Source organism: Hemiscyllium ocellatum, chromosome 2 (genome assembly GCF_020745735.1).
Source record: "Hemiscyllium ocellatum isolate sHemOce1 chromosome 2, sHemOce1.pat.X.cur, whole genome shotgun sequence".
Lineage (NCBI taxonomy): Eukaryota > Metazoa > Chordata > Chondrichthyes > Orectolobiformes > Hemiscylliidae > Hemiscyllium > Hemiscyllium ocellatum.
In genome coordinates, this window is record NC_083402.1 from 12,622,880 (window position 1) to 12,642,988 (window position 20,109).

At 44.9% G+C, this 20,109-nt stretch overlaps 1 protein-coding gene across 1 annotated transcript in view; it reads left to right on the plus strand.

Annotated features, from left to right (window-relative positions):
• Nucleotides 1-20,109, plus strand: part of LOC132829899 (hepatocyte growth factor activator-like) — a 94,595-nt gene that overhangs the window by 51,856 nt on the left and 22,630 nt on the right. Inside the window, exons 8-9 of the mRNA XM_060847310.1 lie at nucleotides 7,415-7,546; nucleotides 17,920-18,030. Of these exons, the coding sequence (XP_060703293.1) occupies nucleotides 7,415-7,546; nucleotides 17,920-18,030 (243 nt within the window). The remainder of the gene's footprint in view (nucleotides 1-7,414; nucleotides 7,547-17,919; nucleotides 18,031-20,109) is intronic.

The window sequence follows — 20,109 nt, forward strand, 5'->3', positions numbered from 1 at the left end:
CTGCAAAGCATTGACAATCAACGTACATCGAGTTCCCAGAGTAGCACTGAAATGGTTAACTACATGAAGTTATTTGGGAGCTGTGGGTCAGGAATGTTCCTGCCCCACCAATTCCCTCACCCCTCACCTCCCCATTCCACTGGGGATGGTCCCAGGAATAATCTTGAGGGTGACAATAGAGGTGACCATGTGGAAAGAGTCAATAAGTGAATGCCCCTCGCCCCCATCTGTTCACTGGCGCACCAGCCTAGTTTAATCAAATGTTCGGCCCCACTCCCAAACACTCCTGTCTGCTACTGAGAGAGCACACTGGAAGAGAAAACTTTCAGATGAGGTGCTGCGTTGAGGTCTCACCTGCCTATCCCGGGTGGAAGAGAAAGATCCCGTGGTATTATTCAACAGTAAGTTAGCCTGATGTCCTAACCAATATCAGACCCTCAATCAATACCATAAAAAAATGTTAGCCTGGTCAGAGTGACAGGAGTTAATGTTGGAGTCAGCATTGTGTTTCAACCAGCCTGATAATGTAATAAAGCCTTGATTGGGGAAATTAGGAGAAAAACTCTGGATCTTGTGGGGGATGGATGTGTCATCCATGTCTTAGTATCAATGTCTGACTAGCTCAGGTATTATGCTACTAGATATTATGTAACAAACTGCATCATGTTCACACAAGAACCTCTTCTTGTTAAGAGTCACTAATAAAGTTCCTTTCTCACTGTAATTCTGATCGGAATGTTCGAAAATACAAGTTAGGAGTGGAATTAGACCATTCAAACCCCCGTGCTTGCTCCTTCATTCAATACGATCATGACTGATCTGTTTGTGTTGGAATTTCCGTGATCCCAACTATCCCGGAAATTGTTTGATTCCCTTATCAAGCGAGAATCCGTTCGCCTCTGTCTTAAAAATACTCAATGAGAAGCACATCCTGACACCCAATCAAAGAAAGAGGATTGCTCTGCCCACAAATATCCCATCAACCAGGTTTCTAATTGTGAACCTGTGGTGCTGACACATTGAAATGCTAGCCAAGAATATGTGTTCAATTCGAGTGGGGCATGAGGTCTATGTCTGTCACAACTAAACCATGGAGCTGACTTGATGGGCTGAATGGCCTAGTTCTGCTTCTTTATCTCATGGATTTGACCCAATGACTTTTAGATGAAGGAGGAACAAACTGTAGATTTTAAGCCATATCTGGCCACCAAGGAGGTGTGGCGGGGCACACTCTCAGGGGTAAAGGTTGACTCTTCCTGCAGCCAATCAAAGTGAGGAATCCCTGTCTCCAAGAGTTATCATTATGAGCTGGCAGTGCTCCTCGGACTGGAACCCATTGCTGAAATCTGTGTGGGCCTCTCAGTGGTGGGTTAAATCCCAACAGGGAGGAGAGGGACCTGAAACAGCTTTTAGGCTTTCAATTGACCCAGCAGCCGACTGGCATCCTAATGCCTGCCCCATTGGTAGAAGCAGGAAGGTGGATACTGAGAATGACACCCATGGCACAGCACCCCATATTATTGTCTCACCAATCTACCCAGCTCTCCTCATAAGAGCCAGCCCAAGGTGTTCATTGTTATAAGACAGTCAGTACCTGAAAGAGTTAACTGACATCACGAGAGGAGCTCTACACTTCCTGATGTAAAGGACTGATCCTGAGGGAGTGAAGCAGTGTTCTAACCAGTTACCAAGCCATTATTCTTCAGAATAAAGCACATAGTTAAAGTAACGATGTGAATTGGTCTTAAGTTGATCTTGATGCCTTACAAGGGACAGCCTTGTTTCTTAGATGTAAAGCTGCTAGCTATTAAATAATATATAATAAATCTATTTACAGCACAAAAAAGTTGAACCGATCTTCTGCCTAGGACATTATGTGGACATCCCTTCCCCGCATGGTGTCAGTAGTCTTGACTAAAACCAGGAAGAAGGGTTAATGGTGGTAAATCTACTTAAGACATTCCAGATCATAACTGATATCACAGAGTATCTGAGGGCATTGGATGGTCACTTGGATAGAAATACTATGAAAGAGTATGGCGCATAAATCGGCACTTGGTAATGATACTCATTTGATGAGCTGACGGAAATATGATGGGCCAAATGACCTCCGAAGATGATACTTTTTTGTTCCTTTCAGAGAGAGCTTGGGTGACTATGAGAAGATAAACAACTTATGAAGCTTTGGGCTTTTTTTAAAATTGTTGTGGTTTTGTCCGCTGAGCTGGGAATTTGTGTTGCAGACATTTCGTCCCCTGTCAAGGTGACATCCTCAGTGATTGGGAGCCTCCTGTGAAACGCTTCTGTGATGTTTCCTCCAGCACTATAAATGCCGGACTCCTACAAACCAGAGATTTTAGTTTAGTGTTCAGTAGTAGCTGTTGAGGTCTTGAAGAAGTGGAAGCTATTTTTTTCCTCTCTCTTGGTTACAGTTGAAAACTGGGGATTGACTGCCTGCTACAGGAGGTGCATGTGAGACAATCTATGTCTGACTTTGCCTTTTGCGAAGAGATGTGTTTATGGCATGTTATTACATTGGAACAGTTAATTAGTAAAAGTTACTGTATCTATTTGTCTGTAAAGTTTTCCAATTGAGTTATGTTATCCCAATTCCTCCCTTCTTTTGTTGCATTTTAACTATAGTGGATAAATAAACTGTGTTTTGCTTTAAATATAGTAATTTCACCAATCAAATTGAACCTGGAACACAACACTTTACATTTACCTTTAAAATAAGAAAAAATTAGAGTCTAGACTGTCTTCTAAATATTTTAAGAGGACTTGGTTTGGTCTAATTCATAACACTCACTCCGTGCTAGATCAATGTCATGATTCTGTGATTACAGTACTGTATGAATGCCAGTTTATATTTCATATTCAAATCAGTAGTTTTAAGGGTAAGTGGTGGGCTTTAGACTGGGCAGGAGGTTCAGCCTTTCATAAGTTATCCACGTATCTATTTCAGAAACACAGACAATGAGCAAGAACCTTGGTGTTACACACTGACTGATGATCATATCTCCTGGGATTTTTGCGATATTCCACAGTGTCCAATAGAAGGTGGGTAAGTCAGCTGCTGCTTGGTCAGAAATAATCTCCATATTAAAGAAGTTACTCCCATGCAATGGGCATCTTCACAGGGAAGATAGGATGGGACTGACATTGCTTGAGAGTTAAAGTCCCACAACACCAGGTTAAAGTCCAACAGGTTTATTTGGAAGCACTAGGTTTCTGAGCACTGCTCTTTCATCAGGTACCTAGTGGGGCAGGATCCTAAGACACAGAACTTATAACAAAAGATCACAATTAAAATGATATATGATTAGCAGAGGGATTGAATTCAAGAGTCGTGAGGTGATGTTGCAGCTGTACAGGACCTTGGTAAGGCCACATTTGGAGTACTGTGTGCAGTTCTGGTCGCCTCACTTTAGGAAAGATATGGAAGCTTTGGAGAGGGTGCAGTGGAGATTTACCAGGATGTTGCCTGGAATGGAGAATAGGTCGTACGAGGATAGGTTGAGAGTGCTAGGCCTTTTCTCACTGGAACAGTGAAAGATGAGGGGTGATTTGATAGAGGTTTATAAGATGATCAGGGGAATAGATAGAGTAGACAGTCAGAGACTTTTTCCCTGGGTACAACAGAGTGTTACAAGGGGACATAAATTTAAGGTGAAGGGTAGAAGGTATAGGGGAGATGTCAGGGGTGGGTTCTTTACCCAGAGAGTGGTGGGGGCATGGAATGCGCTGCCTGTGGGAGTGGCAGAGTCAGAATTATTGGTGACCTTGAAGTGGCAATTGGATAGGTACATGGATAGGTGCTTAAGCTAGGACAAATGTTCGGCACAACATCGTGGGCCGAAGGGCCTGTTCTGTGCTGTATTGTTCTATGTTTTATGTTCTATAAATAAACTTGTTGGACAATAACCTGGTGGTGTGTGGTTTGTAACTTTGTCCACCCCAGTCCTACACCGGCACCTCCTCATTCCTTGGGAGGAGGATGAATTTCCACAGAGGTTGGGGGTGTATGAGAAGATCATCCTTGAAAGAAGGTGACATTTCTTAGTGAGGCAAGGTGGATTGGGGGATGGGGGATGATGGTGCACAGGAATACATTTCCTCAGTTGAAAATTTTTAGGGGAGTACATTTTCTCGGGAGTGTGAAATTCCTCAGGGCCAAGAATGTCCTTAGAGGCAGATGAATTTCTTTTGAAGAGTGAATTTCCTCAGAGGTAGGCTGAATTTTCTCAGGGCAATGAAATTTTGCGGAGAGAATAAATTTATTCGGCAGTGGGGGATTTCCTTACCTGGGGGAGGCTAACATTCTTTGCAGTGGGGTTAAGCTCTGTGGGGATCCTGCTGAGCATCTTACTATTTGATTAACACATCCTGACTGCTGTCATGTTCACTGCAGTATTATATACACCCCACCCTGTGGAACCTGTCAAGTTGTTATGAGCAGGAACTGTGCAAGCAATTATGTTGTACAGTATATTACAGTAAATCATAAAATGTTGGAAAACTGGGTTTTAGAATTTGAAGCAACATCTTGACAAGTAATGTCGATCAAAATGTGGAAAGTTGCTAAAATAGATTGCTACTATATTTTAACATTGCATAATTTTAATTAAAGGGAAAATAATTGCAGGGCTATTATTATTGAAATTAAACTCCAGTTTATGACAAGGTAAGTTGCTAATAATGGGCTGGGTTGGTGCTGGAAGTTTTATTCCTTGGGAATACAGGCTAGGAGAACTAAAATTTGGGGCCACTTTGTTCACAGGAAGAGAACTGAGCATGTAGCATTGGCACTAAAACCTCTTTGTTTTGAACTGGGCAGATCCCTGTTCTTCACATCCCTGTAAAAATGGAGGGACATGCATCAGAGACCCTCTGCTCAACTCTTATCACTGCCGCTGCCATGATGAATTCACAGGAGTGAATTGCCAGGAAGGTACGTGATTAACTCCTGTTTGCGTGTATTTGAGAGAACAGTGTACAATATAACTTAACTGGTGCGCTCGCTGAATGGCAATGTGACCAAACCTCCTGCCTTTATTGCGTATACTACAATTGGGCAGCACTTGCTAAGCAACTGTGATTGTGCTAATTGCCATAATGACAATCAAGACAAATCAGTCAGGCCCACAAGAGGACTCTAGAAGCAATGTACATTCATAAACAAGAAGCTACTTTCTGCAAACAGGGTGTTTAGATGCCTCGAGCTATTTTCGAATTACTGAGAAGGTTGTAGAGCCTTCCTCATGGTTTCACCATGACAACACTTCAGCCAATCAGACTTGGCTTGCCAATCAAGCAGAATCCTGTAGCATAAATAGTTGTGATTGTTTGAAATTTAGCATTCTTGCATTTGTTCTGATGAGTGCAAAATGAAAAGTGTCGGCAACTAGTCACTTTTTTCAACAACAATCACGTCTACCTTTCTTGAATCTTCAGTTCTTTCTTTCATTCATTCAAGGGATGAGGGTGTCACAGGCTAGGCCAGCATTTATTGCCCTGAGGGAAGTTTTGAGTCAACCACGTTGCGTTGGGCCTGGAGTCACATGTAGGCCAGATTAGGTATAGATGGCAGTTTCCTTCCCTAAAGGGGGGACACGAGTGAACATAGAACACAGAACTGAACAGCACAGGAATGGGCTCTTCGGCCCATGACAGATGCATGTCATACCTCACAAACCTTATTGAATTCCTTCAGGATATGACAAAACACATTGATGAAGGTAGAGCAGTGGATGTGGTGTACATGGATTTTAGCAAGGCATTTGATAAGGTTCTCCATGGTCGGTTCATTCAGAAAGTAAGGAGGCATGGGATACAGGGAAATTTGGCTGCCTGGATACAAAATTGGCTAGCCCGTGGAAGACAGAGAGTGGTGGTAGATGGAAAGTATTCAGCCTAGAGCTCGGTGATCAGTGGTGTTCTGCAGGGATCGGTTCTGGGACCTCTGCTCTTTGTGATTTTTATAAATTACATAGATGAAGAAGTGGAAGGGTGGGTTAGGAAGTTTGCTGATGAAATGGAGGTCGGTACAGTTGTGGATAATGTGGAGGGTTGTTGCAGGTTGCAACAGGACATTGACAGGATGCAGAACTGGGCTGATAAGTGGCAGATAGATTTCAACCTGGAGAATTCTGAAGTGATTCACTTTGGAAGATCAAATTTAAATGCAAATACAGTGTCAAAGGCAGGATTCTTGTCAGTGTGGAGGAACAGAGGGATCTTGGGGTTAATGTCCATAGATCCTTCAAAATTGCTACCTAAGTTGATAGGGTTGTTAAGAAGGCATGTGGTGTGTTGGCTTTCATTAGCAGGGGCATTGAGTTTAAGAGCTGCGAGGTTATGCTGTAGTTCTATAGAATCCTGGTTAGACTGCACTTGGAATATTGTGTTCAGTTCTGATTGCCTCATTATAGGAAGCATGTGGAAACTTTAGAAAGGGTTCAGAGGAGATTTACCAGGATGCTGCCTAGATTGGGGGGCATGTCTTATGAAGAAATGTTGAAGGAGCTAGGGCTTTTCTCTTTGGAGTGAAGAAGGATGAGAGGTGACTTGATGGAGGTATCCAGGATGGTGAGAGGCACAGATAGAGTGGATAGCCAGAGACTTTTTTCCATGGCGGAAATGTCTATCATGAGGGGGCATAATTTTAAGCTAATTGGAGTCAGATTTAGGAGAGATGTCAGAGGGATGTTCTTTATACAGAGAGTGGTGAGTGCGTGGAATGCACTGCCAGCAGTGGTAGTAGAGTCAGGTACATTTAAGCGACTCTTGGATAGGCAAATGGAAGATAGTACAATGAAGGGTATATAGGTTAATCTGATCTTAACTGAAAATGTGTTGCTGGAAAAGCGCAGCAGGTCAGGCAGCATCCAAGGAGCAGGAGACTCGACGTTTCGGGCATGAGCCTTTCTTCAGGCTTATGCCGGAAACGTCGAATCTCCTGTTCCTTGGATGCTGCCCGACCTGCTGCGCTTTTCCAGCAACACATTTTCAGCTCTGATCTCCAACATCTGCAGTCCTCACTTTCTCCTAGTCTGATCTTAGAACATGATAAAAGGCTGGTACAACATCAAGGGCTAAAGGACTGGTACTGTTCTATGGCACCAAGTTAAGCTAATCCCTTGTGCTAAACTAATCCCCAAATGAGATTTTCCAACAATGGTTTCATAGTCATTATTAGACTCTTAATTCCAGCTACTTTTCAAATGCAAATTCCACCATCTGCTGTGGCAGGATTTGAACCCAGGAACCCAAAGCATTATCTGGGTTTCTAGACTAACGGTCCAGCAATAATGCCACCAGGCTATCGCCACCCCAGTTCAGATTGGATTCAGATTGACTAATGATTGCACGCCTAATTTGTACATTGTCTTCATTTAGTGATTTTCTCTTTCAGTGAAATGCTTCGACAGTAGCCACTACAGGTACTTCCTTATTGGGGAGCGCTGGGTCCGCATTGTTGGAGACGAGGTGGAAAACTGTGTGTGTACTGGCAGTGGGCCTGAGTGTGACAGCGTTCAATATGAAGGTATCCACGGGAACTGGAAAAGTATAGTCGGGTGGAATTACAGATTGGTGGACCCCTCTCTCCACCCACGCAGACAGCTTTGTTAATACTCACTTCCTGCCTGTTCTTCTTGACATTTGAAGCTCAGTTCAGAATATCGTTTGGAGACATCTCTAGAGGCTGAGGAGTCGAGGTGTTCAAAATCACAACACTAATGAAGAGTGACTAAGCTAGAAAAGTTGGTAACCAGAGGACACAAATGTATGGTAATTGGCAAAAGAACCAGGAGATGAGGAAATGTATCTTCCCAGAGATGATTTAGATTGGATTGGATTGTCTAAAGGGTAGTGCCAACTCTCAAAAGGAAATGGGATCATGATGTGAAGGGGAGAAAATTGTAGGACAATGAGGAAGAATGGAACTATTCAGATAACTCTTTTTTTAAGAACCAGCACAAGCACGATGGGCCAAATGGTCTATTTTCAGAGCTGTGAGATTTTATTATTAACTTGGACCTTCTGTTTAAATTTATTTATGTGATGTGAGTATTCCTGGCAAGGCCAGAATTTCTGAACATTAAACATGATTGACTAACTATCCATGCCTTCCTCTATCCTCTCTCACATTACAATGGGAAATATATTCTTTTAATGTCCAAGTAAAACTAGTAATCAGTTATCTTTTATCTCAATTCCCTTTCACCTTTGAAAGGAATGGATAATTTACAGTACAAACTGTAATATCTCGATGCCTACAGTATTTTTATAGGAATTTAGAGGACTCAGGATCAACTCATGCAGACTTAGAAACTGCTGTCTATGTCTCCATAACACCATAAGCCCTTCACGTTCACATTCCTGTTTTTTCCCCATAACCACAAAATAATAACTTTACCCTCATGTGGCAAAGAGACCCCCAATCCTCTGAAATAAGAAATTCCCCCTCATTTCAGTCTTAAATTGGCACACCTTTATTCTGAATTTAATTATAATGACTCTTTCTCCAGCGATAATGCCACTGGGCCATCTATCCTTCTGTCTTCTGGTCCTAAACTCTCCCATGAGGGGAAACATCCTCTCAGCATTTACCCTGTCAACCCCCTGAAGAATCCTATATGTCCTCAATGAGATCATCTCCCATTCTTCTAAACTCCAAGGAGTAGCGTTCCAAATTGTTTATCCTTTGCTCATAAGGCAATCCCTCCATATTGGGGAGCACTTCAGTGAACCTTCTCTGAACTGCCTCCAATGAAATGATATTTTTCCTAAATAACAGGCCAAAATTACTCATTGTACTCCAGATGTAGTCTCACCAGCACCTCGCTGCAGTAAGACTTTCCTACTCGTATACTCAAACTCTCTTGAAATAAGGGCCAACATTCCATTAGCAAGTGTTCCAAGTGTAAGTACCTTGCATTTCTATCTCAATAAACCAATCTGATTCCCTTTGATCTGTAATAACTATCACAATAATAATAAAAGAATGTAACACACAAGCTTTCAGTCTCCAACACAATGGCCGCATGACGTCTCACTTATCCAAAAATATAATAATCATAAAAACTGAAAGAAGTAGTCATATTCTTATGAACCACATAATTATAACAAGTTATGATCCCAGATGATGGTGATGATAGAGAAATAAGATTCCGGAGTGAAACATGGTTTGATAGAGCATAACCTTTACTTTTGTTATTTGGTTACTGTGGTGGTGAGCCATAGAACATAGTCACAAAATGAGGTAGAAGAAACCTTCTTTTCCAAAAGAAAGCTTCAACTCTTTTTCCCAGCAATATCCTTTTCCACAACTCTATCATAGGAAGCATCACTCCTTTATTCACATTAACATTTCGTACATATCTGATGGAGTTGCAAGCATTTCTTTTCAGTCTTCTGTGCATTTGCTAGACGTGTTTCTCTTTGTCTCTCCCCACAACATGCAAACACTTACTTACTGACTTTTCTCTCACTTTCTCTAAGAAAAGCTAAGCACTCTTTCCAGCTATAGAGTCAGAGGTGTATAGTACGGAGTCAGACCCTTCATTTCATCTCGTCCATTCCCAGCAGATACCATAAATTAATCTAATCCCATTTGCCAGCATTTGGCCCATATCCCTTTAAACCCTTCCTATTCATGTACTCATCCAGATTTTAAATGTTGTATTCTACCAGCCTCTACCACTTCCTCTGGCAGCTCGTTCCATACACACACCAACCTCTAAATGAAAATGTTACCTCTTAGGTTCCTTTTAAATTTTTCCCCTTTCACCTTAAACCTATGCCCTCTAGTTTTAGACTCCTCTACTCTGGGAAAAAGACTTTGACTATTCATCCTATCCATGCTCCTCATGATTTTGTAAACCTCAGCCTCCAATACTCCAGGGAAAATAGCCCCAGCCTATTCAGCTGGTAAAAAATGAGGTCTGTAGATGCTGGAGATCACAGTTGAAAATGTGTTGCTGGTTAAAGCACAGCAGGTCAGGCAGCATCCAAGGAATAGGAAATTCGACGTTTCGGGCATAAGCCCTTCATCAGGAATGAGGAGAGGGTGCCAGGCAGGCTAAGATAAAAGGTAGGGAGGAGGGACTTGGGGGAGGGGCGATGGAGATGTGATAGGTGGAAGGAGGTCAAGGTGAGGGTGATAGGCCGGAGTGGGGTGGGGGCGAAGAGGTTAGGAAGAAGATTGCAGGTTGGGAGGGCGGTGCTGAGTTGAGGGAACCGACTGAGACAAGGTGGGGGGAGGGGAAATGAGGAAACTGGAGAAATCCGAGTTCATCCCTTGTGGTTGGAGGGTTCCCAGGCGGAAGATGAGGCGTTCTTCCTCCAATCGTCGTGTTGTTATGTTCTGCCGGTGGAGGAGTCCAAGGACTTGCATGTCCTCGGTGGAGTGGGAGGGAGAGTTAAAGTGCTGAGCCACGGGGTGGTTGGGTTGGTTGGTCCGGGCGTCCCTGAGGTGTTCTCTGAAGCGTTCCGCAAGTAAGCGGCCCGTCTCCCCAATGTAGAGGAGGCCACATCGGGTGCAGCGGATGCAATAGATGATGTGTGTGGAGGTACAGGTGAACTTGTGGTGGATATGGAAGGATCCCTTGGGGCCTTGGAGGGAAGTGAGGGAGGAGGTGTGGGCGCAAGTTTTACATTTCCTGCGGTTGCAGGGGAAGGTGCCGGTAGTGGAGGTTGGGTTGGTGGGGGGTGTGGACCTGACGAGGGAGTCACGAAGGGAGTGGTCTTTGCGGAACGCTGATAGGGGAGGGGAGGGAAATATATCCCTGGTGGTGGGGTCCGTTTAGAGGTGGCGGAAATGACGGCGGATGATACGCTGTATACGGAGGTTGGTGGGGTGGTAGGTGAGAACCAGTGGGGTTCTGTCTTGGTGGCAGTTGGTGGGGCGGGGCTCAAGGGCGGAGGAGCGGGAAGTGGAGGAGATGCGGTGGAGGGCATCGTCGATCACGTTTGGGGGGAATCTGCGGTCCTTGAAGAAGGAGGCCATCTGGGCTGTGCGGTGTTGGAACTGGTCTTCCTGGGAGCAGATGCGGTGGAGACGAAGGAATTGGGAATATGGGATGGAGTTTTTACAGGGGGCAGGGTGGGAGGAGGTGTAGTCCAGGTAGCTGTGGGAGTCAGTCGGTTTATAGTAGATGTCTGTGTTGAGTCGGTCGCCTGAGATAGAAATGGAAAGGTCTAGGAAGGGGAGGGAGGAGTCTGAGACAGTCCAGGTGAATTTGAGGTCGGGATGGAAGGTGTTAGTAAAGTTGATGAACTGTTCAACCTCCTCGTGGGAGCACGAGGCAGCGCCGATACAGTCATCGATGTAGCGGAGGAAAAGGTGGGGGGTGGTGCCAGTGTAGCTGCGGAAGATGGACTGTTCCACATATCCTACGAAGAGGCAGGCATAGCTGGGGCCCATGCGGGTGCCCATGGCAACTCCTTTAGTTTGGAGGAAGTGGGAGGATTGAAAAGAGAAGTTATTCAGGGTGAGGACCAGTTCAGTCAGTGGAAGGAGGGTGTCAGTGGAAGGGTACTGGTTGGTGCGGCGGGAAAGGAAGAAGCGGAGGGCTTTGAGTCCTTCGTGATGGGGGATCACGAAGGACTCAATGTTCACCTGTACCTCCACACACATCATCTATTGCATCCGCTGCACCCGGTGTGGTCTCCTCTACATTGGGGAGACAGGCCGCTTACTTGCGGAACGCTTCAGAGAACACGTCAGGGACGCCCGGACCAACCAACCCAACCACCCCGTGGCTCAGCACTTTAACTCTCCCTCCCACTCCACCGAGGACATGCAGGTCCTTGGACTCCTCTACCGGCAGAACATAACAACACGACGGTTGGAGGAAGAACACCTCATCTTCCGCCTGGGAACCCTCCAACCACAAGGGATGAACTCGGATTTCTCCAGTTTCCTCATTTCCCCTCCCCCCACCTTGTCTCAGTCGGTTCCCTCAACTCAGCACCGCCCTCCCAACCTGCAATCTTCTTCCTAACCTCTCCGCCCCCACCCCACTCCGGCCTATCACCCTCACCTTGACCTCCTTCCACCTATCACATCTCCATCGCCCCTCCCCCAAGTCCCTCCTCCCTACCTTTTATCTTAGCCTGCCTGGCACCCTCTCCTCATTCCTGATGAAGGGCTTATGCCCGAAACGTCGAATTTCCTATTCCTTGGATGCTGCCTGACCTGCTGTGCTTTAACCAACAACACATTTTCAACCAGCCTATTCAGCCTCTCCCTACAGCTCAAACTCTCCAACCCCGCAACAACCTTGTAAATTTTTTCTGCATCATTACAGGTTTCACAGCATCTTTCCTATAGCAGGGAGACCAGAATTGCACGCAGTATTCCTAACCAATGTCCTGTGCAGCTGTACCATGACATCCCAATTCCTATTCTCAATGCACTGACCAATAAAGGCAAGCATATCAACTGACTTCTTCACTGCCCAGTCTACCTGCAACTCTCCCTTCAAGAACTGTGAACCTGCACCCATTGGTTCACTTGTTCAGCAACACACCTTTCCTCTTAGACTGCTAAAGTAGAGGTGAATGGATTATTGGTTTTCAGTGATGTGAATATTTTTTTTAAAGTTCAGAAGGTAATTTGGAACAGAGAGGTGAAGACAGCCTGTCTACCTTGACTGTTAACATAGGTTGAGACCACTTTCCAACACTGAAAGCCCATAGGCTGCTGATAACTAAACTGCTGTTCTTGCTGGTAAGGATCATTACTTCTGAACTGAACCTGCTTGTCACTCTGGATGTCCATCTGGCTCTTGCCATAAAACCTCAAGTCAACAATAAGCAGCGGTTATCTCACCAAGTGCCTTGTTGAACCCTAAATGAAAACTGAAAGAACTGCAGATGCTGGAAATCAGAAACAAAAACAGAAATTGCTGAAAATGCTCAGTGGGTCTGGCAGCACGTGTGGAGGGAAATCAGAGTTAACGTTTTAGGTCGAGTAAGCCTTCCTCAGAACAGCTTAAGTCATTCAGCTTAAGTCATATGATTTCTTGGAATGGCTGTCTTTAGCTCACTGTTCCAAAAGACCTTCTGACCATGGAACAAAAAAGCATCTTAACATTGAAAACCAAAAATCCATTTACGTCTTTGGAATTCAAGTTCGAAAATAATTACCCATTTTCTTTTTGATCAGACTTTTCTCTCCAGAAAATGATATTGTATCTTTAAGAAAGCATTTTCACCTTCTATCAAAATTCCCTCTTTTTGCTGTTTCTATTTTACATTGACAGTAATAACATTTTTGCATTAAACACATAATCATATTCTACTTTAGTCCATTGTGATCATGCATTTGTTTTCCTTTGTATTTCCTCTTGACAAAGTGCCACTTTAATACTGTGTCTTCCTGCTGCAAGAATGATTTTCAAATTATTCAGTTGTAGCATTAATTGGTTGCAGGCTGGCAGCTGTGATGCTGGGGTCCTCAGAAAGAGATTTATTTGTGAACTTTCATCACAAGCATAGTTCTTGATAATTTCATTTCCCATTTCTGTCCTGTTTTCTCATACTCTGATTCTTCCCTCATTATTTTGTGAAATCATTCTTTGCTAGTTTGTAAAATTTTTCCATCCTTTTGAAATTCTGAAATAATTATTGTACACTTTTCTTCCAATTTGAAGGCATCCTAAACTTCCTTAGTTAGCCATGGATGGTGCATCCTACTCAAACATCTTTCACTTCTTGGGTCAAAAGGCAGCAATCATGCCTCTTAGTCAGAGCATTGTCTGTTTAAGTCCCACTTTAGAGAACTTGAGCGCAAATATCAAGGACAACATACCCAATATAGACAAGGTGGTTAAGAAGGTGTTGAGCATGTTTGCCCTCATTGCTCAGATCTTTGAGTAGATGAGTTGAAACGTCATGTTAAGGTTGTACATTACATTGGTGAGGCCTCCTCTGGGGTACTGTGTCCAGTTCTGGTTGCTCTGATATAGTAAGAATAATGTTAAGGCGTTAGTAAGGCGTTCGACAAGGTTCCCCATGGGAGACTGATTAGCAAGGTTGAATCTCATGGAATACAGGGAGAACTAGCCATTTGGATTCAGAACTGACCCAAAGGTAGAAGACAGAGGGTGGTGGCGGAGGGTTGTTTTTCAGACTGGAGGCCTGTGACCAATGGAGTGCCACAAGGATCGATTCTGGGCCCTATACTTTTTGTCATTTACATAAATGATTTGGATGCGAGCTTAAGAGGTACAGTTAGTAAGTTTGCAGATGAAGAAGGCATTTGGTATGCTTTCTTTTAGTGGTCAGTGTATTGAGTACAGGAGTTGGGAGGTCATGTTGCGGCTGTACAGGACATTGGTTAGGCCACTGTTGGAATATTGCGTGTAATTCTGGTCTCATTCCTATCAGAAAGATGTTGTGAAACTTGAAAGGGTTCAGAAAAGATTTACAAGGATGTTTCCAGGGTTGGAGGATCTGAGCTACAGGGAGAGGCTGAACAGGCTGGGGCTGTTTCCCCTGGAGCGTCAGAGGCTGAGGGGTGACCTTATAGAGGTTTACAAAATCATGAGGGGCATGGATAAGGTAAATAGGCAAAGTCTTTTCCCTGGGGTCGGGGAATCCAGAACTATAGGTTTAGGGTGAGTGGGGAAAGTTATAAAAGAGACCTAAGGGGTAATTTTTTCACACAGAGGGTGGTACATGTACGGAATAAGCTGACAGAGAAAGTGGTGGAGGTTGGTACAATTGCAAAATTTAAGAGGTATTTGGATGGGTATATGAATAGGAAGGGTTTGGAAAGATATGGTCTGGGTGCTGGCAGGTGGGACTAGATTGGGTTGGGATATCTGATTAGATTAGATTACTTACAGTGTGGAAACAGGCCCTTCGGCCCAACAAGTCCACACCGACCCGCCGAAGTGCAACCCACCCATACCCCTACATATACCCCTTACCTAACACTACGGGCAATTTAGCATGGCCAATTCACCTGACCCACACATCTTTGGACTGTGGGAGGAAACCGGAGCACCCGGGGGAAACCCACGCAGACACGGGGAGAATGTGCAAACTCCACACAGTCAGTCGCCTGAGGCAGGAATTGAACCCAGGTCCCTGGCGCTGTGAGGCAGCAGTGCTAACCACCGTGCCACCTGGTTAGCATGGACGGGTTGGACCAAAGGGTCTGTTTCCATGCTGTACATCTCTATGACTCTATGTAAAACTATTTATTGGGATATTGCATGGTGCTGCATAGATGAGGCTAGCCCTTTCTTTAATGCTCCAGCCACCTGTCCACCTACTCAGTCCTGATACTCAAAGCGTCATACAGAGGGAGTGCTGCACTGACAGAGGTACCGTAGTTTGGAAGAGCAGATTAATCCATGTCCACTTTACACCCTCAGATGAGCGTTCCATGGGCACTGTTTGAAAAACAAAAGAAAAGTCTGCCTTCTGTATCATGGCCAATATTTATCACACATACAGCATCACAGATTATCTGTTCATTAAACATTGTGATTGATGGGAGCTTGTCTGCTGTTGTTTTTTCTACAGTATAACAATGACTACACTCCAAATATACTTTAGAACATATAGAAAAGTACAGTACAGAACAGGCCCTTTGGCCCACGATGTTGTGCCCAGATTTAATCCTAATGTCAAATATAGTAACTTAACTTACACACTCCTCAACTCACTGCTATCCATGTGCATGTCCAGCAGTCGTTTAAATATCCCCATGACTCTGCTTCCACCACCACAACTGGCAACACACTCCATGCATTCGCAACTCTCTGCATAAAGAACCTACCTCTGACATCTCCTTTATACCTTCCTCCTAATATCTTCACGTACCTCGTACCAGTCAGTCCTGCCCTGGGGAAAAGTCTCGAGCTATTCCTGTCATTATCTTGAATACCTCGATCAGGTTTCCTCTCTTCCTCCTCTCTAGAGACAAAAGTCTGAGCTTATTCAACATTTCTTCATAAGGCAAGCCCTCCAATCCAGGCAGCATCCTGGTAAACCTTCTGTGCACCCTCTCCAAAGTCTCTGTATCTTTCCTATTGTAGGGCAACCAGAACTGGACACAATATTCCAAGTGTGGAGTTACCAGGGACTTGTAGAGTTGCAGCAAAACCTCATGGCTCTTGTGAGCGGCACGGTAGCACAGTGGTTAGCACTGCTGCCTCACAGCACCAGAGAGCCAGATTCAATTCCCGACTCAGGCGACTGACTGTGTATAATGTTTGCACGTTCTCCCCGTGTCTGCGTGGGTTTCCTCCCACAGTCCAAAAATGTGCAGGGTAGATGAATTGGCCATGCTAAATTGCCCGTAGTGTTAGGTGAAGGGGGTAAATGTAGAGGAATGGGTCTGGGTGGCTTGCGCTTCGGCGGGTCGGTGTGGACTTGTTGGGCCAAAGGACCTGTTTCCACACTGTAAATAATCTGATCTAAAAACTCGACCCCCTCTGTTAATGAAAGCCAAAACACCATATGCTTTCTTAACAACCCTATCCACTTGGGTGGCAACTTTGAGGGATCTATATACATGGATCCCAAGATCCCTCTGTTCCTCCACACTGCCAAGAATCCTGTCTTTAATCCTATATTCAGCATTCAACGTTCAGGTTGACCTCCATCTGCCATTTCTCAGCCCAACTCTGCATCCTGTCTATGTTGCGCTGCAGCCTGCTGTAGCCCTCTATACTATCGATGACACCTCCAACCTTTGTGTCATCTGCAAATTTACTAATCCACCCCTCAACCTCTTCATCCAAGTCATTTATAAAAACTACAAAGAGCAGAGGCCAAAGAACAGTGCCCTACGGGACCCCATTCAACACTGACCTCCAGGCAAAATACGCTCTGCGTTCTGTCAGCCAACCAATTCTGAATTCAGATGGCCAAATCTCCCTATATCCCATACTTCCTGACTTTATGAATGAGACTTTAGAACAAACTAAAATACATTCGTCTTTTTTTAAACAATGGTTATGTACAAACATTATTGTTCATATTTTAAAGGTGTTTTATTGACTGTAAAGCACTTTGGGACAGTCTGACATTGTTGTGAGAGGATGTTTCCCCTCTGGGAGAGCCTAGGAGCAGGGGGTTTAGTCTCAGAATGAAGGTGCACCAATTGAAGACTGAGATGAAGAGGAATTTCTTCTCTCAGAGGGCTGAGAATCAATGCCACAGAGAGCTGTGAGGTTGGCTTGGTCCTATTGAATGACAAAACAAGGGCAGTACGGTAACTTAGCGGATAGCACTGCTACCTCACAGCGCCTGGGACCAGTGTTTGATCCCAGTTTCGGGCAATTCTGTGTGCGTTTCCTCTGGGTGCTCTGGTTTCCTCTCACAGTCCAAAGATGGGCAGGTTAGGTGGATTGGCCATGCTAAATTGCTCATTGAGTCCAGGGATGTGCAGACTAAGTGGAAATGCAAGGTCATAGGGTAAGGGTGGTTGGTTTAGGTGGGATGCTCATCCGAGGGTTGGTGTGGATTAGATGGGCCAAATGGCCTGCTTCCACACTGTAGGGATTACATGATTAAAAGTAGGCTTGAGAGGCCAAACAGTCTACTGCAGTTTCCATGTCTTATGAGGTTGCGAAAGGTGCTATATAAATGTAGTGGACCAATAAACTAAGCGGCAGCTTCGACTGTTCAGATTTGGTGAGTTAGATGTTCTGTATGGCATGTGTATGCCTAAACTAGTCTCTTTCTTAATTGCTTTGCAATGTCAGAAGGATCCCTTAAGCCTTACCCAGGCCCCCACCCCACCACCACACTATCCCCCTCCTCACAATCTCCCCACGACAAATGGAAAGTCTGAGCCTGGTAAAACCTCGCCTTTGCCGGCTGAATCGGTTACTGTCAGTGTCTTGGGGAATGTGCTGACAGCCATGTGTTTTCTCACCGATTCTTGTTCAGAGTGCAGGGTTAACCAGTGCCTCCATGATGGTCAGTGCCGAGCAGTCCAGGATGCAGAGGAGATTATCTGCCAGTGCCGGGCTGGCTTTGCGGGGAAATACTGTGATATTGGTAAGCTCTTCCAATGGACAAGTGCTTTACTTGAGTATGTTACCTCCTGCTGCCCTCTACATTGCACTAGGAAGTCAGTGCCACTGCATCAAACGGGTGGAACTGGAACCCAGGAACCAGTCTGTCTACTTCAATTGTTGTGTGCCTATCATTTGTTCAACACTCGCTATTCATTGCCCTCCTGACTGCTCATTTCAACCTTTTCCTACCAACTGTTCCTTGCATTACCCCCTTGCCTCCTCCCTTCCTCGTTTGGTCATTTAACTACTGTCTCGCCGTTCCCTTCAATACACCTCTCACTTCTCCTCTTTATCCTAGTTTCTGCCTTCCTCACCACTTCCCTAATTACCCTTCGCCGCCTCACTCACTGCTTCCCTCACAATTCCCCTCTTCCTGCCTCCCTCACCATTCCACTCACTAAGCCCCTCCCTGCCTCACTTCACTGGTTGGGCCCAGAATTTATTGCCCGTTCCTAGTTGCCCTTGAGAAGGTGGTGGTGAGCTGCCTTCTTGAACCACTGCAGACCATATACTGCAGGTAGACCACAATGCTGTTAGGGAGAGAATTCCAGGATTTTATCCTGGATGGTGAGAGGCTTGGAGGGGTACTTAATGTTCCCATGTGCTCTTGGCCTTCTAGGTGGAAGTGGTTGTGGATTTGAAAGGTGCTGTCTAAGGAGCCTTGGTGAATTTCTGCAGTGCATCTTGTGTATGGTATAGACTGCTGCTACTGAGTGTCAATGGTGGAGGGAGGGGACATCTAAGGTGTTGGAGAGGGTGCCAATCAAACGGGCTGCCTGTTTCATTATGGCAGTGTCTGTGGAGAGAGAAACAAGAGTTAATCATTCGGATCTGTGCCCTTCCATCCAAACTGGTAAAAGTTAGATATGTAATTTGTGATCTGTAACTTTCCTGAAATATATTAATCATCTGTACCTTGATGTGCAGGGGACAATTCAAAGTTTGCAGATGTCACAAGATTTGGAAGAATTGTAAACTGTGAGGAGAACAGTGTGGAACCCCAAAAGAACATTGACAAGTTGGAGAAGTGGGCAGATGGGTGGCAGGTGAGGCTCAATGTGGAGAAGTGTGAGGTGACACACTTTGGGAGGAATGTAGAAAAATAGGTACTAAAGGGGCTGCAGGAGCAGAGGGAACTGGGTGTATAGATGCACAGCTCATTGAAGGTGGCAGGACAGGTGGAGAGAGCAGCTCATACGGTGTTCTTGACTTTGTTAATAGGGGCATAGAGTACAAGAGCAAGGAGGAGATGTTGACCTTGTATGAGACACTAGTTCGACCTCAGCTGGGCTATTGCAACTAGTTCAGGGCACCACATTATAGAAAAGATGTGGATTACATTGGAGGGGGTGCGGAAGTGATTTACAGGAGTGTTTCCAGGTATGAGAGACTTCAGTGATGAGGATAGATTGTGACATTTCTCCTTGGAAAGGAGAAGGTAAGAGGAGATTTGATCAAGGTTTCCAAAATCATGAGGAGACTGCATAAAGTAGTTACAGAGAAGCTGTTCCCACTTGTAAAAGGAGCAAGAATGAGAGGGCACTGATTTATATTGATGTGCAAATGAAACAACAGTGACATGAGAATTGGTTTCTCCCTCAGCAAGTACACAGGGTGTCGAATGCACTGCCTGGCAATGTGGTGGGATCAGGTTCAGTTGAACCATTCAAGAGGGGCATTGGACAGTTGTTTGGATAGAAATGGTGCACAAGGAGATGGGGAAAAGACAGGAGATTGGTACTAGGGGATAGAACCAATGCAGGAACTATGGGCCAAATGGCCTCTTTCTGTACTGTAACACCTTTCTGATTCTGTGAAGTCTGGTGACCGGGTATGAGACAATCGATGATCATTTCACAGGCAGTGTTATTGAGACTAGCTTTCTTTAATGGGTTTTAGTCATTGAACTTAAGTTCCACCAGCTTGGTGAGGGCATTAATTGTCCACATAAGGGCTTCAGTTCACAGTGGGGTCATCCTGGAGCCTTGCCACTCAATGTAAACAGGGTCAAGATAGAGAGTTGCTGAGATCGTCATTCCCCATTCTCCTGCCTGATTAA